This window comes from Argentina silus, assembly GCF_951799395.1.
Source record: "Argentina silus genome assembly, chromosome: 10".
In the NCBI taxonomy this organism is placed as follows: Eukaryota; Metazoa; Chordata; class Actinopteri; order Argentiniformes; family Argentinidae; genus Argentina; species Argentina silus.
In genome coordinates this window covers 17317037-17342062 of record NC_139664.1, presented here as the reverse complement: position 1 = coordinate 17342062, position 25026 = coordinate 17317037, and the positions used below count along the sequence as shown (strand labels likewise).

General features: G+C 46.7%; 2 protein-coding genes across 5 annotated transcripts in view; one reads left to right on the top strand and one right to left on the bottom strand.

Annotated features, from left to right (window-relative positions):
* Window positions 1-202: 202 nt before the first annotated feature.
* On the bottom strand, window positions 203-19789 carry ibtk (inhibitor of Bruton agammaglobulinemia tyrosine kinase). 4 transcript variants are annotated; one of them, XM_083679222.1, is made up of 29 exons: window positions 19641-19789; window positions 17909-18830; window positions 17561-17657; window positions 17250-17374; window positions 15003-15113; window positions 14618-14788; window positions 14250-14367; window positions 13460-13640; window positions 13230-13353; window positions 12846-13023; window positions 12475-12625; window positions 11770-12250; window positions 11472-11641; window positions 11148-11234; window positions 10932-11014; window positions 10699-10736; window positions 10459-10555; window positions 10112-10213; window positions 9735-9852; window positions 9235-9295; window positions 6200-6327; window positions 5785-5897; window positions 5427-5605; window positions 5114-5256; window positions 4900-4995; window positions 4618-4782; window positions 4092-4298; window positions 1934-2066; window positions 203-1508 (listed from the first exon to the last, which is right to left on the bottom strand). In XM_083679222.1, the coding sequence occupies exons 2-29, from the start codon at window positions 18230-18232 to the stop codon at window positions 1377-1379; spliced, it is 4113 nt and encodes a 1370-aa protein (XP_083535348.1). In that variant the 5' UTR covers window positions 18233-18830; window positions 19641-19789; the 3' UTR covers window positions 203-1376. The 4 variants fall into 4 exon arrangements, with proteins under 4 accessions (XP_083535348.1, XP_083535349.1, XP_083535350.1 ...); XM_083679223.1 differs by having other exon boundaries at window positions 5114-5235; XM_083679224.1 differs by having other exon boundaries at window positions 5454-5605.
* A 3244-nt stretch (window positions 19790-23033) lies between these two features.
* tpbg (trophoblast glycoprotein) overlaps window positions 23034-25026 on the top strand; it is a 2316-nt gene continuing 323 nt past the window's right edge. The window contains exon 1 of the mRNA XM_083678324.1: window positions 23034-25026. This exon is cut by the window's right edge and continues 323 nt beyond it. Within this exon, the coding sequence (XP_083534450.1) occupies window positions 23498-24640 (1143 nt within the window). The 5' untranslated portion in view covers window positions 23034-23497 and the 3' untranslated portion in view covers window positions 24641-25026.

Below are 25026 nucleotides of genomic sequence, written 5' to 3'. Positions count from 1 at the left end.
ATGTTTAGATTTGTACAGAAAGATAAAAAAATAAAAAAAAATTGAATTTTACCAGTAGGCTTAGCGTTCATTCTTCTGTTTCACATAACACAATGTATTGCAGTTGTTGTTATCTAAAAGTGTTGTTTTTATTCTGCAATGGACAATTTGTAATTCCAATGAAGGCAGTAAAACTGGAGAATAAAACCAGACATGATCCAGGTTCATTCATTGCACAGGTGAGTTCTTTATTGCATGCCATTTTACCTTTACATCCTAAAGGCTCACAACAGAAGGTGCCGGAGGAAGACTTTGCATGGTCCAGATCTGGGGTACCAAGCCGACATTTCGGCTCCAGAACAGAAACAGAAAATGAAATAACTAAAATAGAGTCATGTAGAAGGACGTGAAAAATGTGTGTGTGTGTATGTGTGTGTGTGTGTACACTAGAGGATGGTCAGTGTGGAAGCAAGGCACATACCCCTCCAATAGCTTGCAGTTTTACACACTTTGTTAAAGGGATGACATCAAATACAATCAGTCCCCATGAGCACAGGCAATATGCAGCATTACATGTCACTAACCTTCCTTTCAGGATCAACTACACTGGCATTATACAATATATTCAGAACACAGCTCATTTCTTTAAGTACTATTAAAGCACCCAGGTCAGGCGACAACTTCAACTCCAGTCCCAGGCTTTTGACCTACTACTTCTTGAGGACCTGACACTACAATTCAGTTCCCAATTGGCACTAAGCTTATACACCTCAAAATATGCAGTGATACTGCCTGCTCAAACACACCAAGCCTGCTGGGTATTGTAGTTTTGGACCCAATTTGTAGTTTGGACAACTCCACTTCCTTTCACTTCATCTTTGGCAACTAGTGAACACGTCACCCAGCTGAAACCTTTTTTTTTTTTTTTTGAAGAATCATTTTCATTTTTTTTGAAGAATCATCTTTTGTTTTGATGGCAAAATTGCCACAATCGCACATCACCTCCTATCTTTTCTTCACTTGGTAACACATTCAAAAGGTTAAACACAGGAAAGAAAAAGCAGCAAATAAAGTAGAACACCGGAGAGTTAAGCGAACGGCCCTGCGTCAGACCCGACCCGTGGGGATGGCTGGGTCTGAGGTATACCTTAACACTGACAGACGAGAAAGCACACAGGATAACCTTATGGATAACTTGTCTGATAATGTTGTTGTCATGTATGTTGTCTGATATCGTTGTAGGTACGTTGTCTGATAATGCTGTAGGTAGCTGATGTCATCCAGTAATGTGTTGTCTTGATAACGTTACGAGCATGTTGTTTGATAACGTTGAAGGTAGCCTATGTTGTATGGACGACGTTGCGGGTATGTTGTCTTTGATGGGTTTTCCTGCAGCGTTATTCTCTGTGTTTGTTCCAGGTGGGGATGGCGACGGGACCCTGTGAAGACCTCTCCACTCTGATCAGCTCATCAGGGTTGTCACGGGCGCCGTAGTGAAACAACAGATCTTGGATCGCACACTCCTCAATCTGAGAGAGAGAGAGAGAGAGAGAGAGAGGGAGAGAGACACAAGCATGAAGCAGCATTCAAGAGTGGAAGGAAAACAAAGGACACCCGGGGCGAGAGGGAGCCATCGTTTGAAATCCCAAAGATAATCGGAGCGTGAGCTTTGAAGCACCAAGATATTTTTTCCCGTCCGTCGCCTGCTGTGGAATGGACTTGAGATGATCTGAGGGCAAGTGATCTGACAGGAAAATCAACCCAGATCATTACAGAAGCTGTCAAAGAGCACAGCTGGGAGCAACTCACGTCTAGCAACACTGATGATTGTAAGATGGACAACCTCAGCCACAGAGGAAATGAGAGAAAGCACAAAATGTGCGGAATGTTTATCCGTGACCCTTTCCAACTGGATCTGACACACTCACAGACACACACACGCAAGACGAGTTACCTGAATTAGCGCCAGCGGCTTCTCTCGGCTGCGGATAAGTGCGGCCTCCTGCTGTTTCTCCTCCTCCACGATGGAAGCAAAGGTTACCATGGAGGCCGTAGGGGGGCTGCCCACCACTCCCAGAACCCAGGGGCTGGAGGGGGGAGAGAGAGAGAGAAAGAGAGAGTGTCTGAGCGGGGTGTACTGATGTCAGCGGTAACCAGGAGAAAAAAAAACTGCCTACCCATTGGGTGGGACAAGGGTTCTGATTCTATTATAGGAAACAAAAACAAAAAATATCTGGGGGTACCCTTTCCAAAAAAACACAGATGGAAAGATAATGGACTACTAAGACTCTCCTCAATCCACCCTCCCCTCCCCTCCCCTCTCTCCCCTTCCCCTCTCCTTCCCTCAGCCCTGAACTCCCGCTCCCTTCTGCGTTCATGCATACGCATGAGGAGTGGGACTTGGAACCTACTCCGTGTTTCTGAACGATTCGTAGTGACAACAAGTCTGCCCTTATCAATTCTGATTAGGATCACAGACACACACTACAGCGACCCACCCCCTGCTTGTTATTCACAGGCCCAATCCACAGACAGTTGCACAGCAGGAGGGGATGCTTCAGGACGACAGCGCAGGGACAGAGTGTGTGTGTGTGTGTGTGTGTGTGTGTGTGTGTAATCTCCGTACTGATAAATCATCTCTTTGCTGACCAAGTCTGGACAACAGCCGTGCTGAACTCAATTGTCCGCAAAACCCTGAATGAACCTGATAGAGGAAGCTCTAACTTCTGCAAAATAGAGATTGACACACATGCTCATATGCGCGCACACACACACACACACACACACACATTTCCTCCAACATGTTGCGGCCTGATAGGAGTGATATGCTAAACACAAACATTGCAACAATGTAATGTGTCAGCAGAATCACTCACATTGGTTTCACCACTCATCAAACACCCCCACACCCATATGTCTAAATCATACATCCTGTTATTGGTGCAGGCAGCACCAAGTCAAACACAGTCTACTCTACTCATTCAACAAGTAAACCTTTCCATTTGATGTCTAATTCAACCTGACAGGGATGGATGTCGAAACGGACCTGGCTGACTAACACTGGACTGTGTGCTGTGTCTTGACGTGGCAGTAGGACAGTCCAGCTGAATGGGAACTCAACGGAAAGGTCAGGGTGACTGCATCCCGGTGTAGCACAGCCCTAAGGTCAGGGTGACTGTGTCTGACTGGCACCACGGGTTCCATGTATGGGTCATTTAACCCTGGGGCACTGCAATAGAACACCCTGTGTCTCTGCCTCTGTCCCCCCGTCCCCGCCCCGTCCCCCCCCCCCCCCCCCGTCTCTGCCTGAGGACTGCATAGTACAACCTGCCCCTTGGTAAGGGTCACCGATGGTGTATTCTCTTCCCTTTTCCTGAGAACCTTTTGAACGAGCGAAGATCTAGCCTCATCTTTGACCGACGTTTGACCACTCGGTTTCTCCATATTTTACAGGTGTGATCGGTGCGTGTGATAGTCTATTGTCTACAGTGTGTGTGTGTGTGTGTGTGTGTGTGTGTTCAGTGTTGCTGGTCTGACTCCGAGAGATTGGGGTTTGCTTTCACGTCTTACGACATCTTAACCCGTCCCTTGGGAGGAGATGTTAAAACCGAGGCCCAGAGCCGTTTGAGGTCCCGTGGCGCTAATCGCAAGAGGAGGTGTGTTAATGCCGGTGTCTTGGCTAAATGCCCAATCCAGCAGCCCTCAATAGTATCATGGCCGACCTTTCTATTGGCTCATCCACCCTATTTCTCCTCTCTCCAGCAACCCCCCCCCCCCCCCGGTCATTGTTCTCAGTCAACTTACCTGGTAAAATAATAATAATAACAACAATAACATAAAAAACACCAAGACTTTATGTACTTCGGGGTTAAATTACTGTTAAGAGAGAACTATACAAGGGAGCTTCATGGTCATAGAGGCATAACACTGCCACCTTCTGGACAACACTAGTACTCTGGTGAAGAGCATGCTGTGCACAGAGGGGGTTCCTCATTACTTCCCCCTGTGTGTATATATATGCATAGCTGTGCGTAAGGGCAGGTGTGGGTGTGTGTGTGTGTGTGGAGGGGGGGGGAGGGGTTTGCATGTGTGCGTGCACACACGTCTCTTACCCAGCTGTTTTTTCTGGCTCGCTGGGCTCAGCGCATTTAAACGTGACCCTCCTGGGAGCTGCAGTAGCAGCGACTGACGGCCCCCCCTGAGATCCTGGCCCCCCCGGGACCCCCCCTGGGCCTGGGCTGCTCCTGATCCTACTCTCCTCCTCCACCAGGAGGTCCCGGAAGGAGCGAGAGGAGGGCGAGGACTGGACCGGAGGCCCCCTGGGGAGAGGGGGGAGAGAGAGAGAGGTAGACCCCGCATTCAGCAACACTGTCAATCAATATCCTGGTTCTTGGACAACCAGCTGAGCATATGCAACTTCTTTACCCCTTTTATCAATAGAAATTGATCTGAAATTGAATGAAGGACCTCTTGATTGATGTCGTGCTCCTGGTCATTTCAAAGGCTTGATCGATCGCTTTGATAGAGCTGGATGTTTTTGCTGTGCTGTTTGATGCTTTCTGCAACGATGTTGTGTACAATAGCACTTGCCTATTCTATAGCCATTCCACAATCATAGTGTTGGCAGGTAGAACTTACCAAGCTTTCACACTCTTAGGGGGGGGAGTTCCAGCCGTTGGAGATGACCTGGACGCGGGACTCTCCACGCTGCCGTCCTTGCTGGCCATGGCCATCATCTTCCTCTGTTTCTGGGACAGTTTGGTGGGGAGAGGGGAGGGCTTACTGCTGCTGCTGGTTCCACCACTGTCAACAAAACACAGAGGGGGGGGGGGGGGGGGGGGAGGACAGACATTCATCTGTTATTCACATTCACATAGAGACACAGACACAGACAGACACACACTGTGAAGCAAAACCTACGTTCCAGGGCTTTTGGGAGTAGCTCCAAGACTTTGTGAGTTGGCTTCCATGTCCATGATGGCTCTGAGGTCCAGGATAGGAGGACGACCAACAGGACTGGAGAGAGAGAAGATCACACACACACACACACACACACACACAGTCATAAATACAGTTCACCCACCTGACCCTTGACCTCTCATCTATGACCTTTGAGCTAAGGCTGGCTTCTTACCAGGCTGGGACCTTAGGAATGGGTTCTGGAGAGGAGGTGTTTGGGGGTGCCGTGACACCGTTCCTCAGGGTGGTTGGGGTGCTGGGTGGGGTCTTCAACCTCTGAGCTCCAGCCCTCTCATCCTGCAGACGATTGAGATTGCTCTATGAAAAACCAAGTTCATCAACAGTGGGTTTAGAGGTAAGAGAGAGAGTGTGTGTGTGTGTGTGTGTGTGTGTGTGTGTGTGTGTGTGTGTGTGCGTGCCCTGAGTGTGTGGGTGTGTGTGTGTGCATGTGTGTGTGTGTGTACTAGGTGTGTGTTGTGTGTACGTACTGGGTGGTTCTGTAGTTGTAGCCGTACCTCCGTCTTGTCCTGGAACACAGGAGACTGCAGGTCTCTGGGGCTGCCCACCCCCATGTAGCTCCCCTCTGAGTCGGATGTCAACATCTCCTGCAGGGACTCTATGGAGGTGGCCTTCCCTGACTTCCCCAGGCCTGGAGAGAGGACTGGGACTGGGGAGAGGCAACACAACGTTATATCAGCCTGAGGAAACATTAATAACATACTTTCTCTGTCAACTGTCAAGTGACATATTTATGGCATGGGCTTTATGGCATGTAATTGTGGTGCTACACTATAATCATACTGTGTAGTACTGTGTGTGTGTGTGTGTGTGTGTGTGTGTGTATACCTGTGACTGGGGGGCTCTGTATGGTGTCAGACAGGGTGTACCCTCCAGAGCTGTCAGAGCGTCGCCTCGGCTTCCTCTTGGCCTTCATCTTGGCTTTCTTCAACAGGGTCTCTCTAGGAGGAGGAGGAGGAGGAGATGAAGAGGAACAACTCAGACCTCAGTTTAAAAGGCATAGTTCACTCCAATATAAAACTCCTGAGATTTGATTTTGAGAGTCAACTTCTATACAAATAAACCACAATGGCGGTACAGTCAACCTAGTGCCTTGCTATACATTGCCACCTTATGTAATTGTTATTGTTTTTATTGCATTCATATTGTTGATTGCTTGTCATATTGTTGAAGAGTTGCTTTTTGTTGTGTTCATAATGACAAATAAATTTTGAATTGAATTGAATTGAATTGAATTGTGTACCTGCAGCAGTGTTCCAGCTCGGTGTCAGCTCTGGAGCTGAAGGATGAGTCCCAGTCCTCGTCCTCGTATACGCTGAGGTCCGGGGCGTCTGGGTAAGGGGTGATCATCCGCCTCTGCATGGCTGGGATCTGACAGGAGTGAGAAGACAGGACAGGGTTAAAAGACACAACACAACACTGGTAGCTCACAATATAAGTGACAAACAAGTTTAAACATTAAACATTACATTTACATTTATGACATTTAGCAAACACCTTTATTCAAAGCGACTTACAACAAATACATTTGACTAAGTGAATCATCTATCCATCAGTCATCATAAGAAAAATGTATCTATGCTAGGACCAGGGGCTATTGGCAAGTCACAATGCTAGAGGAAAGATGATTTAAAAAAATATATATATATATTATTTTTTTTACATTTATTTACAGGAGAGAAATGTGCACAGGGGAGTAGTGGGGATGAAGAGGTCTTTAGGAGGGACTGTTAAGATGTAGCCTGAAGAGATGGGTCTTCAATCAACGGCAGAAGATAGGTAGTGACTCTGCAGTCATGACAGCAGTGGGAAGCTTGTTACACCAGCGGGGCGCCAGGACAGTGAAAAGCCGTGACCGAGTAGTGCGGCTGCTGTATCCACATAGAGGCGGCGGTGCCAGGCGGCCAGCCGAGGTGGAGGAGTGGAGTGATCCGGCAGGGGTTTGGGGGCTGACTATTGTTTGCAAGTACGGAGGGGCTGTTCCCTTTGCTGCCCGGTAGGCGAGCATCAGGGTCTTGAATCTGATGTGAGCTGCTGCCGGAAGCCAGTGAAGGGTGCGAAGGAGGGGGGTGACATGGGAGAATTTAGGTAGAGACAGGGAGCCCGGCCAAGAGTGTGTTGCAGTAGTCAAGGCGAGAGATCACGTGTTTGGACCAAAGGTTGTACTGCTTCTCTGGTGAGGAATGGACGTATTCTTCTGATGTCGTAGAGGAAGAATCGACAGGAGCGTGCTGCCGCTGTGTGTGTGTTCGCCACACAGGATAAGTGGTTGTTAAGGATCACCCCAAGGTTCTTGGCTGTCTGGGAGGAGGTCACATCCAAGCGGAAATGTCTGCAAGACACGCAGAGACACGTGTTGCCACCTGTAAGTCAGAAGGGGGGAAAGAGAGAAAGAGTTGAGTGTCGTCTGCGTATCAGTGGTAGGAGAAACCATGTGAAGAAGTTACCGAGCCAAGAGATTTGGTATCGAGGGAGAACAGTAAGGGCCCTAGGACAAAGCCCTAGGGGACCCCAGTGGTGAGGGCTCATGGAGAGGACAGCGATCGGCCAGGTAGGATACAAACCAGGAGAGTGCAGAGCCAGAGATGCCCAGTTCTGAGAGGGTGGAGGGAAGGATCGGGTGGTATACTGTGTCGAATGCAGCAGACAGGTCCAGAAGAATGAGAATAGAGGAGAGGGAGGAAGCTCGAGCAGAGTGGAGGGCCTCTGTGACAGCAAAGAGGGCAGTCTCAGTAGAGTGCCCAGCCTTAAAGCCGGATTGGTGATGGTCAAGGAGGTTGTTCTGAAGGAGGTAGTGAGACAGTTGGTTACAGACAGCACGTTCAAGGCTTTTAGATAAGAAGGAGAGAAGGGATACCGGTCTGTAGTTATGGACAGCAGATGGGTCAAAAGTTGGTTTCTTGAGAAGAGGCTTGACTCTGGCTGTCTTAAAGGCAGCTTGGACAGATCCTGTGGATAGAGAGGAATTGATTATGGTGGTAAGGAATGGAAGGAGTGGGCAGGTGGTTGCCCGCTTGGATGTGACCAGATTTAGAATATCATCAGGGGAGAGGGGGGAAAAAGCTGATAAACCAGAGACCGAGTGTAGCACAGTGGGTTTGGGAGGAGAGGAGCAGTGTTGGCGAGAGGTAGAGAGAAAGAGCTGCTAATGTCATCAACCTTCTTTTCAAAGTAGGTGACAAATTCATCCGCAGACAGGGAGGAGGGAGGAGGGGGAGGAGGAGGGTTGAGGAGTGAGGAAAATGTGGAGAACAGTTTCCTTGGGTCCGAGGCAGAGGGTTGAATTTTGGAATGGTAGTAAGAAGCTTTAGCAGCTGATGCAGATGAGGTGTAGTTGAGGAGGAGAGAGAGATAAGGTTTTTGGTCATCGGGGAGGCTGGTGTTTCTCCATTTCCTCTCAGCTGCCCGGAGCCCTATTCTACAAGCTTGCAGGGTTTCAGACAGCCAAGGAATGCGTGGAGAGGATCGTGCCGGCCTTGAGGTCTGTGGACAGAGAGAGTCGAAGGATGAGGAAAGAGTGGACAGGAGGGTGGAGGTGGCTGCATCAGTGGATAGAAGGATTCAACAGAGGGTAGGGAGGATAAGACAGAGGAAGAGAGAGCGGTGAGGGAGAGGGTACGCAGGTTGCGATGAGAGGACACAGTGTGGGTAGAGACTGACTGGGAGGGGGTGGATTTTAGGGGAAGGGAGAAGGATACAAAATGATGATCAGAAACTGGAAGAGGGGTAATAGTAAGGTTGGAGGTATGGGAGGATCTGGTGAAGACAAGGTCGAGCTGATTGCCTGCCTTATGAGTAGGAGGAGAGTGGGACAGGGTAAGGCTGAAGGAGGAGAGGAGGTCAAGTACTGCAGACGAGTGAAGCTTCTCTGACTGGATGTTGAAGTCACCCAGTAGTAAGAGCGGTGTACCGTCCTCAGGAAAAAAGTTAAGAAGGACATCTCATCTAAGAAGTGGCCAAGCTGACCTGGTGGACGATAGATAACAACAATGTGAAGTTTGACAGGGGAGGTGACAGAAACGGCATGGAATTCGAAGGTGGATATGGACAGGTGTGACAGGGGAAGGACATTATGTGACCACTTAGGTGAGATGAGGAGTCCTGTGTCTCCCCCTCGACCAGAGAGTCTAGGGGAATGAGAAAAGGAGTAAGCATCACAGAGGGCTGCCGGAGTAGCTGTGTTTTCCGGTGTAATCCAAGTCTCTGTAATGTCGCTCTCAATGTATGTAAAAGCGTTTGTGTCATAAGCCTGAGAGGAAACAGAGACGGATGACTCACCATCCTTCTGTAGGCTGCAGACAGCTCCAAAAGCACGTCATCACTCAGGACATCCAGCGCTCTGATGGACAGAGAGAGAGAGAGAGAGAGACAGACAGACACACAGACATCAAGAGAGACAGAGAGAGAGAGAGAGAGACAGACAGACACACAGACATCAAGAGAGACAGAGAGAGAGAGAGAGAGAGACAAACAGACAGACACAGATGACACAGACAGACAGAACAGCCACAGAGAGACAAGTGTGAGAGTTTTGTCATAGAGAGTACTGTAATATGCCATTTAGCTGACGCCTTTATCCAAAGCGACTTACACTGCAGTGAGTGCACACATTTTTCTGTATATATGGTCTCAGCGGGAATTGAACCCACAACCTAAGCGTTGTTTGTGCCATGCTCTACCAACTGGGCCACAGAGTACAGCATAGGCACAACTCACATCATTCACAACAACGTAACCTCATGAAACACAGTATCTGAGAGGACAACAGTCGTGCTCACTTTGACTCCAGCAGGGCGGCCATGTTGAGGACGATGAACTGGAGGCAGGAGAGCTTGAGCTGCTCCGCGTTGTACATGGCAGAGAACTCCAGCAGCTCCGTGGCATTCTTCAGAGTCACTGAGGCGAGGAGGGGGCCGCGTTACCAAACAAAACAATGACAAGGACTTCAACCTCCAACACGATAGACTTCTATGACTCGGTATGAGATGTTTTAATTTCTTTACATTATAAAAGTAGTCCAGTTTTCTCAAAGTAGTCAGTGATATCACAGAAGAAGGTGGCGATAGGGATGAGAGAAGAAGAAAAGTGGGGAGTGAAAAGAGGGATGAGAGAGAGAGAGATAGAAAGAAAGAGAGAGAGAGAGGAGAGGACGTACGGTTCTCAGTGATGGCCACCTCACAGATCTCCTTGAGTCTGGTGATGAGCAGCTGATCAGCCACCACCAGAACGTTGCACACAAACTCCACGTTCAGAGACTCTGAGGAGAGAGAGACAGACAGCAGACAGTTACTAGTTAGAGTCTTCACAGTGCACATTCAACTAACTACTCCATCAAAATCAGTGTAAAAAAAATAAACATACGCAGAAATGAATGAGAAAATTACCATGGAAGCATCTTTAAGAGAATCATTACTCAGGTAGCATAACATCAAACATATAACATCATATATTCTTATTTTTTTTGTCTCTATAGGTTGCCTACATGTTAGAGTGTGTGTGTACCTTTGATAGTTGGGGACTCATCAGTATAAACATATTCCAGTATGACTCCAAGGATCTCTGAGCTGGTGGGCATTTCCAGTGCACTACATGAAGTGGCCTGCAGAGGGCGCACAACGACAACATTTACAATCTGGATAATACTAAAATATTGATTTTACAGCCCTCCAAAACAGGTATTCGAAAATTGTAGTAAGCTGATTTGATAAAAAAAATGACATGACAAGACATGACACAACATACCTCTATCCAGGGGTTCCCCAACATACTGTGGAAGTATTCTGTAGAACAGAGAGAGAGAACCCTTAGAATACAACAGCCACGAACCAAGAGGTCTCAATAACGTTCCATTTGGTAAAGCATCAGGTAATACAGTCCCCACCCCTTACAGCAGTTTCCAGTCTTGAGTCACCCTAACCCACAGGGTTACATCTCCCACCCCGAGGATGGCACCATCGTGACACGTGGTAACTCACCTAGACGGGCACACAGCACACACTTGTGACAGGGGAACTCCTTCCCATCCTCTGACCTCAGGGTGACATCGCACAAGTAGGAGCTGTGGAGAGATGAGAGAGAGAGATAAAAACACAGAATGTCTCTCATGACATGTTTTACTACTAATTGGTATCCTATCTGAAGTCAACATGGTCTCTAATGATCTGCTAACTGCTACTTTAGTGATAACTGACCACTTCTTCTGGTTGAATCTTGGCTTGTTGCCAGTCTTCTTGTGCACAATGTTGATCCTCCCGTTCTCAAACTTCACCCCATCCAATCTGGAGAACAACCATGAATATATTTCAAAAACAAAACATAACATGAGAGTTTATACACTTTTCCACAGTTATAACTTGAGTGTAAAGGGTGTAAAATGTAGTGTAGCTATTAAATAACTGCTTATTCTCCTTCCCTGTGACAATACGGAAAGTCTGTTATATCGGCATTGCTGTACATCTCTATTGTACATTCTGGAGCATTCTGCATTCTTGAACAACCTCCTCCCAGATCCTCACCGTGCTGATAGGCTGCCTACGCCCAGCTTCTTGGCCACGCCCTGTAAGACCTTCACAGGGTTGACTTCACTGGTGCCAGTCTTGCCGCCCTTGCCCTTCTTCCCAGGCTTGCTGTTCTTGCTCTTGGTCTTGTTGTCCTGGTCCCCGCAGGCAGACAGTGAGTGGTACACCTGATGATGAAGAAGAAGAAGAAGATGATGATGATTGATATTATTGTATCTGGAAATGAATTCTGTGTCGACATGGTATACATCACATATACAGACATATAGCACAACACAACACCATATTCCCATACCTCCAGTGCGGAGCGGCCTCTAAGGTCCTCGTGGAAGCTAAGGCCCTGCAGGCTGGTGATGAGCTGGCCCTGGCCCTGGTCTGTCTCCTGGTCCTGTATCTGTCCATGGCTGGGCCTCAGCATGGACCCCCTGGGCCGGGCCCCCTGAGCGAGCAGCTCACAAGAGTCTGTGTAGATGAACTTCAGGACTTGCTCCAACATCTCTGCCGGGACCTTCTCCAGCACCAGCATGTCACATCCCACCGCGTCCTCGCTCTTCCTCACCTCCCCGTCCCCCTCCTCATCCTCCCCGTGCTCGGCCACCAGCTGCTTCCGGAAGAACTCGGACCTCATGGACAAGATGTACTTGTGGGCCGGGAAGGCGCGGTCTCCCGCCTGGAGTGTCACGTCGTGGATGCTGTCCGTCTCGTCCACCTCCTCCAGAAGACTCCGGAAGTGTTGAGAGAAGGAGGAGGGAGAGACGGTGGGAATCTCGTACAGGCTGTGGGAAGGAGAGGAAGAGGTCAGACAGTTTGTCTTCATCACGTTCTAAACGGTAAAAAGCAAAAGCAGTGATGTATGTAACCACCCGTGTTGTATGTTGTGTTGTTATACATATAAAGTAATCTTATGTAATGATATGCCTATTTGATGGGAGACAATCGACAAAATGTCCTTCTCATAGACTTCCATTTCATAGAGCTTCAATATTTCTAACCACAGTACCTGGTTTTGGGGTCAGACTGGAGCACCCCAAAGTTGCGTCCCTTGGAGTCCATGGTGATGCTGACCGCTCTGTGGACGTAGGGGAGCTTCTCCAGTCGGATCTTCTCATACACCCCTCCGTCAGAGTGACCGCACACCTCCACGCTGCCATCTGAACCACAGAGGGGGGAGGGTGGGGGAGGGGGAATTAACTCATCCAAGGACAATGAGATCTCTTTTTACCTGCCTTGCCACTGAACAGCAAACCCAAGCAAATTCATGTCAAGAGTATGAGAGATAACCATAACACCCCTCCCCCCAAAAAGTGCTAAAGACCATGAAGACAGTAACATAAACATCTCTGAATTGTGAAGTTAGAATATCCCCCTCACCTTTCTTCTCCATGCTCTTCTTGAACTCTCCCAGCCACTGTCCGCTGAAGCCCTCGCCTTCCTGCGTGACGAACATCATGTTGTTCTTGCTCAGAGCGATGTCGGACATGAACACCTGACGCCCGTATGCCATCCTGCACTGTCTCACCGAGCCGCCCACCGAACGCCAACAGAATACCTGAAAGAAAAGAGAGGGGAGGGGAGGGGGGAGAGAGAGAGCAAGAGGACGTTAAAAAGAGGAAGTGGACGTTAAAAAGAGGCAGTTAAAAAGAGGAAGTGGTTTGGAAGAGGAGGGATGACTGGATGTGGTCATCAGTAGGTGTTACAATCAACACCCAACATGACCAGTAACATCACTGTTCCTCTGAGCCGGTGGGTACTTACTCTGCCAGCTTCATCCAGGGCTAAGATGGCCACCTTCTCTCCCCCTCCATCGTTCAGCACCTGGGGGTCCACACGGTGGTCCAGGCTTCCTCCACTGACCAGAACCTTCCGGATGTTCAGTTGCCTGAAAGTTAGACGATATCACTTTACTGGGAGTGAAGGGCTAGGTATCTTAGAACTGGAGATGTTTGACCCAGGTCTGTAATCTACGACCAGATTACTTCACTTACTTGGAGGCCAGCTTCTTGCACTGGTAGTCAGTCAGCAGGTAGACATCCCCCTTCTCCGTCACTACCACCGTCGCCCCGTTGCTGGCTGCCGCCATGGCGATGGTGACATCCTTGTGATGTAGTGCTGACACCTGGCGAGGCGTGGTCACACACCTCTCACCGTTGGGGTCCAGCAGGTAGCCTGATAGGAGGGGGGGGGGGATATGTCAAGAAGACATTTCCATGCATACAATGGCATAAATAGCCATTTTATGATCAGCCTCGGTATGTTCCATGTACAGTATGGGTCTGCTTTATATCATACTTATATTGTTCTTTTTAATGCGTTGTGTTTTCTTGTTTTCTACTTATTCTTTTAGTTATTACTTAACTTTTTATTTGCATATCTGTTTTATCTGCACATGTGTAAAGCACGTTGTAACACTGTTTTAAAAAGGTTCTATATAAATAAAGTGTATTATTATTATTATTATAATACAGGCCGCATTATTTTGTTTTTTCGATTAATACTGCTTGTAACACTTAATTGTGAGTCATTGTGAAGGTTGAAGTTGAAACTAAGTATCCAAGAATAGTATTAGAGAAATCGCCCACTTGAATGACCATGTCCGACCTTAGATATAAATCTTGATTTTTAATTTCACGGTGCAAATTGGAAAGAACAGCTCCAACTACAGAAAGTTGAAACTAAGTTGAATGTCATCGTGTAAGAGAAAAGAAAGAACAAAAAAAAACATGTCATAGATTGACAGTTGGTCAGGGCTGGGTTTGACTCCAGGTCGTGACTTACCCAGCTGTCCTCCATTGAGCCCCACTGTACACACAGCCTCTCTAGTCCACAGCACTGTGTGAAACCTCCCGGCTGCTACTCCAATCACAGTCCTGCCCTTCAGGGTCTTGGAGAATACCTGCATCCCATTGGACAAGACACAGATCGGTCAACAACCAAAACAACCATTGTCACTCCACCACACATCTCACATGAAAATCAAGTCTCGGCATGGATAGTTTTGTTAATCGTTTCTGTTTGTGGACACCCATGGCTAACCAGTTGTCTGGGTTGAGTGCAGAGCAGATGACACATCTCTTATGTAGCAGATGGACAAATAAAGTGCCGTTCTATCCTCTTTGACGATATCCTATCCTATTGTATCTTACCTGTTTGGGCAGGTGGCTGGAGGCGGGTGGAGGCACCAGGCCCAGCTGGTGGAAGGTGTTGAGGCCGAATGTGAAGACGTAGCCCTCCTCCGTCAGCACCACCGTGTGGTCCTTGGCTGCTGCCACCTGTGAGCAGTGGTGGGACAGGAGACCCTCCACCATACGAGGAACCTGGGAGATGGAGGACAGGATAAGTGAAGGGAGGGGAAAGTCTTTCAGTCCTTTGAGTCTCGGGCAAATCCAGGTACACACAGGCCCTCTAACTTGCGCACCTGCCTCTAGCCAAATCCAAAGGCAGGTCAACAGGGGACGTACGGGTCAGATACAGGTGTAGGACAAGTACAGGTGTAGGGGCTGAAAAGGCGCAGGTGACACCAGGTCTCACCAGGTAGGTCTGTTCATCTCCGTGTCCCAGGCGGCCCCCCTGTCCGTGTCCACAGGTAAACACCTGACCCTTCTGAGACAGGAACACTGAGTGGAACTTACACAGGACCACCTGTGGTGGGGGGGGGGAATAAACAAATAATCAAACATTTGTTTTTAAAAACATCTGTCTCTCAATTAAGTATTCAGAGGGAAGCGCCTCATGGGGGGGGGGGGGGGGGGGGGTTGGGGACGACGACGACTAATGATACATGATCATTTGGGATTGTCATCTTCTTCAGGTGAATTCAAAAGACGAGGCTTACAGGCAGCAGTGCATGTCTTTCCATTTCCCCTGGCCAAGGCTTCTTGTAGTAATAGTCAAATAATGTGGTACTATAGGCCAAGGCACAAGTGGAAAAGCAAACATCATTACTAATGCATCGCTCCCCTCAAGCCTTGAAAAGAACAGAGGGATGTTTCCCCGAGTATCACATTGATGGAGACAGCCGCACACACACATACACTTCAGTCTCCAGCGCGGCTCATTTAATTAAAGCATGTCATTCTGGAATTAATATTTAACCCCCAGCACCTGCAGGACAGCGGTGGGAGGACAAAGACTGGGTCGTGGAGAGGTCGTGAAATGGGATCTATCCATCTATCACTCTATCAATCCTCCCCCTCACTGGGCGTTATGACAATACGCTACGGGATTAGACCAGGTCAGCAAACGCAAATAACAGGGAATTATTATAGAAACTGCATGTGGCTGTAATCAACACAATAGTGACGCTTGAGACATGATCAAGCACCTTCTATCCAAGCACCTGCTCTATGAAACCAAACTACCTCGGGAAAGAGACTGCTTCAAAGTTAAAGTTCTCTCTATACACAATCTGAAACGGCTGGTTTTCCAGGACACAGATTAGTCCTAGTCCAGGATTTTAGACCATGTTCTTAAATCATGTGAAATCGCTCTCTACTCCCTGACATGGCTTAGCCTTTTATCCCGAAAACCAACCCAAATTCACATCACATCAAAGTCCTTCGCACCCCTCTATAAAAACAGAGGGCCAAGCCAGGGCTTTTTCTGGGCAGCAGTGCTGGTGCCAAAAGCTGCTATAATCTCACTAAGAGCCTCCACATGACCAGTGGCATGAAACCGTAGAGGCCAGCAGCACATCAGGGCAACGTGGGTTTAACCATGCAGAGCTGGCCTTGACAAAGCCTGCTAGAGTACAGGACAGCAGGCACAAAACCTGCAGGCCCAATGCACCTTTCTGTCCTGCTCCTCTCAGTCACTCAGTCACTCAGCAGCTCAGTCACAGCTCACTCAAAGGAGATTAGTATTGCCATCTCATTTCTAATACCCCCACAAATCCATAGTGAAAGGAGAACAATGTGTTATGGGTGTGTATCGTGTGGCCATGTTTTATCTCATATGACACACACACTGTCCATTTTTGCCCATCACAATTGCCTTAAGTTGTTAAGAGACTGGCTATGTTTTAATAGCCACACTAGCATACCACTTTAAAATGGATGGCAAATACATTGCTTCATTCTCTGAGGTAATATTGCTGGCATGGATATTAGAGAACACAGACAGTGTATTGCTCAAACAACCCAGAGGAGGACACACCTTCATAATAACCAGTTTCTACTACTGTAATGTCACTGCATGAGTCAAAGGTTGACCAGTTCAACCACTAAGAACAGTGCCTGGGACAAACTGTTCCTACTTTCACAAATCCTCTCTTTCTCCCTGAGGAGAGGTATGTTGTGAGGGAACTATCACCTAAGTCCCAGGAGGAGGGCTGTTTTGCAGGGGGACCTTGGTGAAATGCATTATCTAGGGCAGAGACACAGGTGGGACTACAGTGATTTGATGTAACCCTTGTTGTCATGGATTCCCCAGATGAGACACGGCCTATGAGGTCATGGCTTTGTAAAAGGAGGCCACGGGAGACTAGGGTGTTTAAGGTGGAGAAGCCCTAGCATACAGCTGCTAGTAAACAAGAGGCAGAGGCCACATTTTTTCAGATGCATTAAAGGTGCAACCTTTCTTCCCTTCCTTGATGTAATTGCTGATCTAACATGATTGGATGGGTCAAAGCAAGCTTTCCATTGTATGGCTTTTACAAATCAGTGATCAGTGATTTGTTCAAAAAAGGGAGAAAGTAAGGAGGTCTCCTAACAGTATTCATGCAGGGCCATTGTCCCTCCCCTGAAAAGTGAGGAGGCCCCAGGGAGAAGGTTTGTTTACCTGTTTGACGTAAACCCCAGTCCTAGCGAACAGATCTATGATCTCAGGGTGGTGCCTGCTCTCCTGGTTCCCGTGGCCCAGGCTGAAATTGGTGTTGTTACCCCAGGTGTAAACCTCTGTCGGGTCTGGGGAGAGAAAACAGATACGGCAACACTATTCACCCCACAAGCAAGATTTCAATTCTCTTTTCTTTCGTGTGGCCAAGCAGAAATTGGGCAAGCCAACTCTTTCGATGTGTACTTAAAATCCCTCCCTACTCTTTACCTTTTCACCTAGAGTACCTGCAAAATATATACCTTATAAACACTTACCTGTGTTTTTGAACACCACGTGAGCTGGTCTGTCCTTCATTGTTAAGTCCAGAACTGAAAGGCCCTCTTTATCCTGGGTGGAGAGTAGTCCGCCATGCTGCAACACAAAAGCACCATTCTAGAACTAGATCCACAATCCTATTTCCCTTACAATACCTTCAAGTTGTAGTCCAGTGACACACGCTTACAGGTTAGTTTCAGCTTTACACCAAAGAAAGCCCTAAGTTACACTAATGTAAGCCCTAGAAGTACCTTCCTCTTCATCCAGTAATGTCAAGCAATAGTTGAGATACCTAAGAAGCCCCACCCATGTAAACGGTCCTAAGCCACAGAGAACCAGACACCCACCTTGATGAGGGCCATGAGGCAGTGGATGTGTCCGTAGAAAACGCTGCGGTGCAGGGCGGTCCAGCCCGACTCCTTGTCCTTCACCATCAGGTCAGCGCTCTTGCTCTCCAGGAGCCACTCCAGCAGGGTCCTCTTCCCCAGCGAGGCGGCTAGGTGCAGGGCCGTACGGCCGAAGGCGTCCCTCAACGTGGCCGAGTTGTGGCAGTGGGCAGTCATGAACGCCCGCAGGCGGCCCTCCGAGCCACGCGTCAGCGCCGCCACTACCTCGTCTGCGTGCCGCGGGGAACGGCATTTTGGCGTGCAGTCGGGGGTCACGAGGCTCATCCTGATCTCTGGCTGGACCTCGAAGTCAACCTCCCCAACCACTCACTTTCTCTCTAGTGCAACCCTAACCTGTCCCTAACACCCCACAACAACTCCCACAACAAACAATGCAACAACACGTCAATACAACAAACAATGCAACAACAAACCCAAAAGGTCTAGCTTGACTTCCAAATTATAAAGTTTTGTAAACAGACCTGCTCTAAGAAATGAAAAAGAAGATAGTTTTGGGGTGCTAGAATTGTGCTTGTGTTGTGGTTCCACCGCACCCTAGCAACCCCAGAGCCTTGTCTTAGCTCATCTCAGTCCACCATGTTGACCCAAAACCAAACACAACACAATGTGCTTGTAGCATAGAATGGCATCTGGAATTAATTAAATACTAAACTCTATACAAAACTGTACAAATATACTCTATAAGTGTTTTCAAAAATATTTTCCCCTTTCCATACTTTTACAAATATCTTACAAAAAGGCAACAATTTCAACAACCCTCAGGAATTTCCACCCAATAGTCCATCCAACTTGAGGGGAAAGGCCCCCTTTCCCCCCAAAGCTCTCCACACCCTTCTCAAACCTCCATAATTGTATTGGGAACCTGGGGAGGAAAGCATGGACATGGAACAGCCATAAAAGATAGAAATAGCTTACGGTGAAGGACAAACAACTGATGCATAGACTTCACTAACATTCAGTGTGCCATTACTGAAATACACAGGTCTTACTCTAAAACTGAATCAGTCAATATGGCTTGGTGGGTTTTGGCTTCAACACAGTTTAGGGTCATCATAGAGTGCAAAGGTCAGAGACAGAGTAGTGCACCAGTTAGGAAGCCTTAAAGGATCATTTGACAGTACTGCCCTGACCAAAAGTGAAACTCCTGCAGAAAGGGATAGAAGTGTAGTGTTTTGCAAAGGTGCATAGCTTATAGCTGGGCCACTGTGGAGTTGGCAAGTGAACTCCAATGAAGAATGAACGTAGCTAGCTAAATGTTTGCAAATACAGTGGTCAGGACTTGGTTGAATATTGTGCATATTGTGGACTCTTAAGACTCCAGTAGTAGCTTGCATGGACTAGATTATGTACTAGATCTAGCTAGCTGTAGCTATATGTGTACGATTACGTAACATGATCATGACAATTTTGACAGCTTGCAGCCTAGCACAGACAGAGAGGCATTGAGTTTTTCCTTGGAACAATTCACTAGGCTTAGTAGTAGGTACAATGAAGCCCGGGGACCCTCTGCATATGAGCAGAATAGAGAATAAATAATTCGCTCATTCGTATTCTAGCTAGCATACAATCCTGTGATAACATGTATGAGGATGACTGACACATCATCGCTAGCTGCCAAGCTAATAAACCAGTGAGCAGATTGCCACGAATCGTTCAAATTCCACTTCCTCACCTGCCGCTAGATGAAGACAAAAGTGGTCATACGGCTTGCTCCAACGGTACACATCCAATGTGTCATTACTGAAGAATGTAAATAGCTAAATGTTGTTATGAATCTTGGTATTTTGACAGCTCAGCCGCTATTCCGCACTTTGGTAAGGATCCCAGAGCAGGAGAGAGGCTTAGTAACACGGAGATTTCTGATTGGTTGACAGCCTTTTGCATTCCGCTTTTTAATTGGTCTGCTGGGGTGCAGTAATAGGTTTGTTTTTTAGGTCCCTACGAGGTTTCTGGATGTCTGTCTTGCCACCCATATGAGGCAATCCGCACTTAAAAATAAGTCTTCAGTATAAAGTCTGTTTAAAACCAGATAAATGCAGCATTGGAGAGACAACGCCTTTTGCTATATGGTGGTCCCCGATAGCGCCGCTTCAACACAGTCGATTGGCTCGTTGACAAGGGAGCGCTCTGGTTTGACGTCACTGAATTGAGATCTATGAGACTTGCTGCACTTAGAGAAACTTCTAATGTGCGAGGTTAACAACCAACTAATGGTACCAGAGTCAGATATAGCCTAGATGTATTGCTCTCATTGGTATGCGTTGATGATAGCAGCCATTAACACAATAACATCTCCATTGTAATAGCTCACTTTAGCATGCAGGGTCGTAAGGCCAGGCGGTGCGAGGGGTGCATGCACACCGGGGCCGCGAAAGGTCGTCTCGGGATGTTGAGCAGGCTTTACTTTGACCGTATTGAATAATTGTTCAATAAATGTTGTGTGCATGTTTTTTGAACGAACTAACAAGGCGTCGAGCACTATTTAAACTATTCATTGGTACAACATACTTTTATTATGGGCTACCTGTCATTTTGGTCACTGCACAAAAGTTACCAAGATATATGAACTGTAACAGTAAATCTATTTAATTTCCATAGCAAATCTTTCTGAATAATAGTTATATGTCATGTCGGTCGCTATGCAAAGATTGCATCTATGGAAAAAATCGAGGTCAGTGCATAGAGTTTTACTCCAGTCTATGTAAACAAAATACGAAGATGCTATTCATTTTGAGGGTGATGTGGGACCCATCAAAAATATTTGTAGCCTGGCCCGTTGTGACTAGTTTACGGCACTGGTAGCTGCAACACTTCTGGAAACCAACTATACAGCCAAACTTGTCTCTCTTTGGTGTTGGTGTGGTTCATCATGTTCTGCTCCTTCCCATCCTGATTTCCCCAAAAACTAGGTGAAAATGGTACCTGGGCCTACAACTTCTACAAGCATGTTATACAACTCACCATTCTGCCTGTACTGTACTGTGCTGTGGATTAGTATTGCCTTGAGAGAATTGATCAGAATTGAACAGTAAGGTTACAGGTATTATGGTATTATCTCTATCCCTTTACTTATTGCTAAACTCATACATGCCTGGTGCGCTTCATTTAGAACCGGAAAACTTGAAAATACATATGCAATAACCTCAATGAATAAATGCATGAGGATCCCCTGGAATAGTAAATATATTTCTTGTGCATATCCCTTTGGGCTACAGTGAAGAATAGGGAAAGGGTCAAGGGTGGACATAGGGTTACACTGGGGGTTCACACCAGGGCTTTACAGCCTATCATATTGAGGAGTCTGTTTCCTCTCATTGTGCAATAGCAGATAATCATAATCTGGAGGGCAATTCTGATTGTAAAACTAAAAGTGTAGGAGTCCAGTCATAAGATGCTGTTGGAAAAGTTGAGGATACAGACAATAATGTTGAAAACACTTGAACAGTATTCTCTCTCTCTCTCTCTCTCTCTCTCTCTCTCTCTCACACACACACACACACACACACACACACACACACACACACGCACATACACTTACACACACACTTACACACACATACACTTACACACACATACACTTACACACACGCACACAGGATTCTTTTTCAACTCTGGAATTCATTCATGCTCTGGACACAGGTGATACCTTACTCCTCATTAAGATTAATTGGCTGTTATTAGCAACTAATCTAAATTAATGAGAACTATAAAAAAAGAATTTAAAAAAAAGGTGTAACTCTTGCATGCTGCTGCAGACCATTCAAAAAAGTGTAATGGACTAGACCAAGACAAGAGTATTGTCCGATAATGTTTTTCAAGTATTCTTCCTCTCTGGTTTAAAAGCACAAAATACATTTGGCTCCATTACACAGAATTAACAGAAATGATGGAGTTTGACTTGAGAATAATGGAACAATTGAATGAAACCATGAGACGGATGTTGTCTTGTGTTCTGAGGTTTGGGTTACATCACAGCTTTCCAGAGTGACAGTGATATTAAAGTTTTTCCAAAGTTTGCATAATCTCAGATGATGATCACCAATTATCATGATATATATGATTTCAATGCTGTAGTCTCTTCCAGTGACTTCCTTAATTCTTGACATGTAGGTGAGAGATTCAGAATAATCAGAATCAGAATCAGAATCAGAATCAGAATCAGAATTATTTTATTTGGCCAAGTATATTTGCACATACAGGAAATTGACTTGGTGAGGTTGGTGCATGGGACATAAAAAACAATAGCAAATATTGACAAAAAAAATTACAAAATAGCAAAATATTAACAAAATAGCAACAATAAATTTACAAATGTACAAAATAGAACAATAAAACAATACATTTTTGTTGGCTGTGCGAGGCTAAGTGGCAATGAGGCTGTGAAATGGGTATGGGACATGTACACTATCAATTTGAATATTTAAATAATTATAAATTACACTGCCAGTGCAGCATCCACCATAGGGGATGAGAAGAGAGGATGCTTTGGCTACTGAGATGCAGTCCAACGTGGCATTTAATCATATTAGTAACAATGGCGTGCTGCTGATATTTGATTAAATTCTAATAATTAAACTAATCCACCAGAGAGGTGAGCTACATCCATCATTGGGTGATATATTGGGTGATAAAACCATGCAAATAAATGTTGCTTTTAATGTTGCAGTTGCTTAATCTGGATTAATTGCAAATCAATTCTGATTAGTTTGATTAAAAACCTCATTCGATTAGACGTAATTTCGGCTCTTTGAAGTAGGGGGTTGGCGCACACCATTGATTTTCCTTGACATCAGTGAAAGGTCCAAAATTAGACAATAGGCTACAGATGTTCTGATTTAATCGATGAATACAATTCAATAAAATAAGGAGACAAATAATGTGTTCGGGAATTAGGATTTATTACATTTTATTTGCCGATTGTAACGATTGTAAAAAAAAAAATAGCCTACAAAAGTTTCACTGTTCACCCGTCGCATGGGATAGTGGTATATCCCTTGCAGTGGTTTGAGCCGTGGCTTGGTGGTGGAATATCTTCAGATACCAGACTTTGAGGAGGAGCAAGATTTTATGGAAGCTGAATCTTGCGCGCATAGAACACCATAAAAGACATGCTTAGATTTTTCTTTTTTACAGCAGTTTAGGAAAAATTCAAGTCGGCCTTCATGTGCGTCGGCTAGACAATATACGAATTAACAAAAGGCTGGGTTTGAGAGATCCCTTCATCACTGACACGCGCGGATATAGTTTATTGTTATATTGTCTTAAAACTTTATTTTTTTTCTTCCTACATCTATGCGAGGATGGTTTGGAAGTAATGAATTGGATCAATGCCATCAAGTCAAAGTCGGAAGTGGAGCTATTTCCAATGGAATCGAGGTGGAAGTTTCATTGAAAAGTTCCCCATTTTTCCGCGCTGGAGGAATAGATACGTGAACGTGGATTGATTCGGGGGAAAAACATTTGTTACGGGTGGACACGTGCAGCTCTCCTTTTTTACATCTCTGCTTCATTGGAACCAAGAGAGAAAAAATGCGTGTTGTGAGCTCACTGTTTAGTTGTACACGTGAAGAAAACCGAGGGGGGGTAAATAAGTTGTATTTGCTTCACCTATTGTTTTCCCTTGCTGTCATTGTTTCGTGCGCAGCCTGTCCAGACAAATGCGTATGCTCCACATCAACAGTAAAATGCGTAAACCAGGACTTATTCGCGGTTCCACAACCGTTGCCAGCCAACACGAAAACCCTATTCGTGACTGGAAATAACATTTCCCGTCTCGCAGCGGAGTCATTCCCCATCCGCCTGGATGAGTTAACAGACTTGCATCTTACTGGGAACCAGATAGAGCTGGTTGACTCAATGGTATTCAGCAACTTGCCAAACCTCAAATTACTGGACTTGAGCAACAACAGAATCCAGAGCTTCAATGCGTCAGCGTTCCCTGATAACAACAAACTGCAGGAACTTATCCTTAGCAGGGCTTTTTACAACTACACCTACATGGATGATATCTTCAGCCTGCTACAGGGAGGAACCCTTCAGCCCATCCACTTGGACCTGTCCAACAATGACCTGGTGATCCTCCCTGATGGGATGTTCTCCCAGCTCTCCAGCCTGGCCGTACTCAGCCTACAGAACAACTCCCTCATCTTCATCCGGAACGGAACGCTGAGGGTTCCGCCGCTTAAGGAGCTGGACCTGAGGGACAATGCGCTGAGGGAGCTTTCCAACGCCACACTGGCCGACCTCAGCCAAAAGACTGGTCTCCAGGTGCACCTAGCGGGGAACCCCTGGCTCTGCGACTGTAATATCGAGGACCTGGTGAAGTGGCTGAGAAGCTCTGACCAGGTCTCAGACAAGCAGAATATGATCTGCGATGACCCCGAGGGTCTAAGGCTGAAGTCACTACTACAGGTCGATATGTCTGAGTTGGAGTGTAACTACAACGGTGACATGAATGGCGTGCTGGAGACGTCGTACGTCTTCCTGGGAATGGTGCTGGCCCTCATAGGAGTCATCTTCCTACTGGTACTCTACCTCAACAGGAAGGGGATCAAACGGTGGATTTATAACATCCGAGACGCGTGCAGGGACCATATGGAGGGGTACCATTATAGGTATGAGATCAACTCGGACCCTCGTCTGGCCAACCTCAGCATCAACTCAGACGTATGAGGCTTAGAAGACCGGACTTCGGCCCTGCACCCCCCCCCCCCCCACCCACCGTGAGGCACTGTTATGACTTGTGTCCAGATATGCATGATGAGCAGCATCCCCTTTAGTAACGAGAGAGCTCCTGGCCAGCCACCTCCCCTTCTCCGTGCCCCCCCCCCCCCCCCCCATGACAGTGTATCATCCATAACCACCAGTTATGACTGTCCTGACCTCCTCCTCAGCCAAGCATGCAGCCGGTCGGCCCCTGTGATGCAATATGTCTGAGTCGGGTTTTTTTATTTTGTTCCAGTACTTTGTGCATCGTTGCATGGACTAAGAACTATGACACATTTGAGATTTTTTTGGGGGGGGAGTTCTCTGCAAGATCATTTTGTATTAGTTTTCCT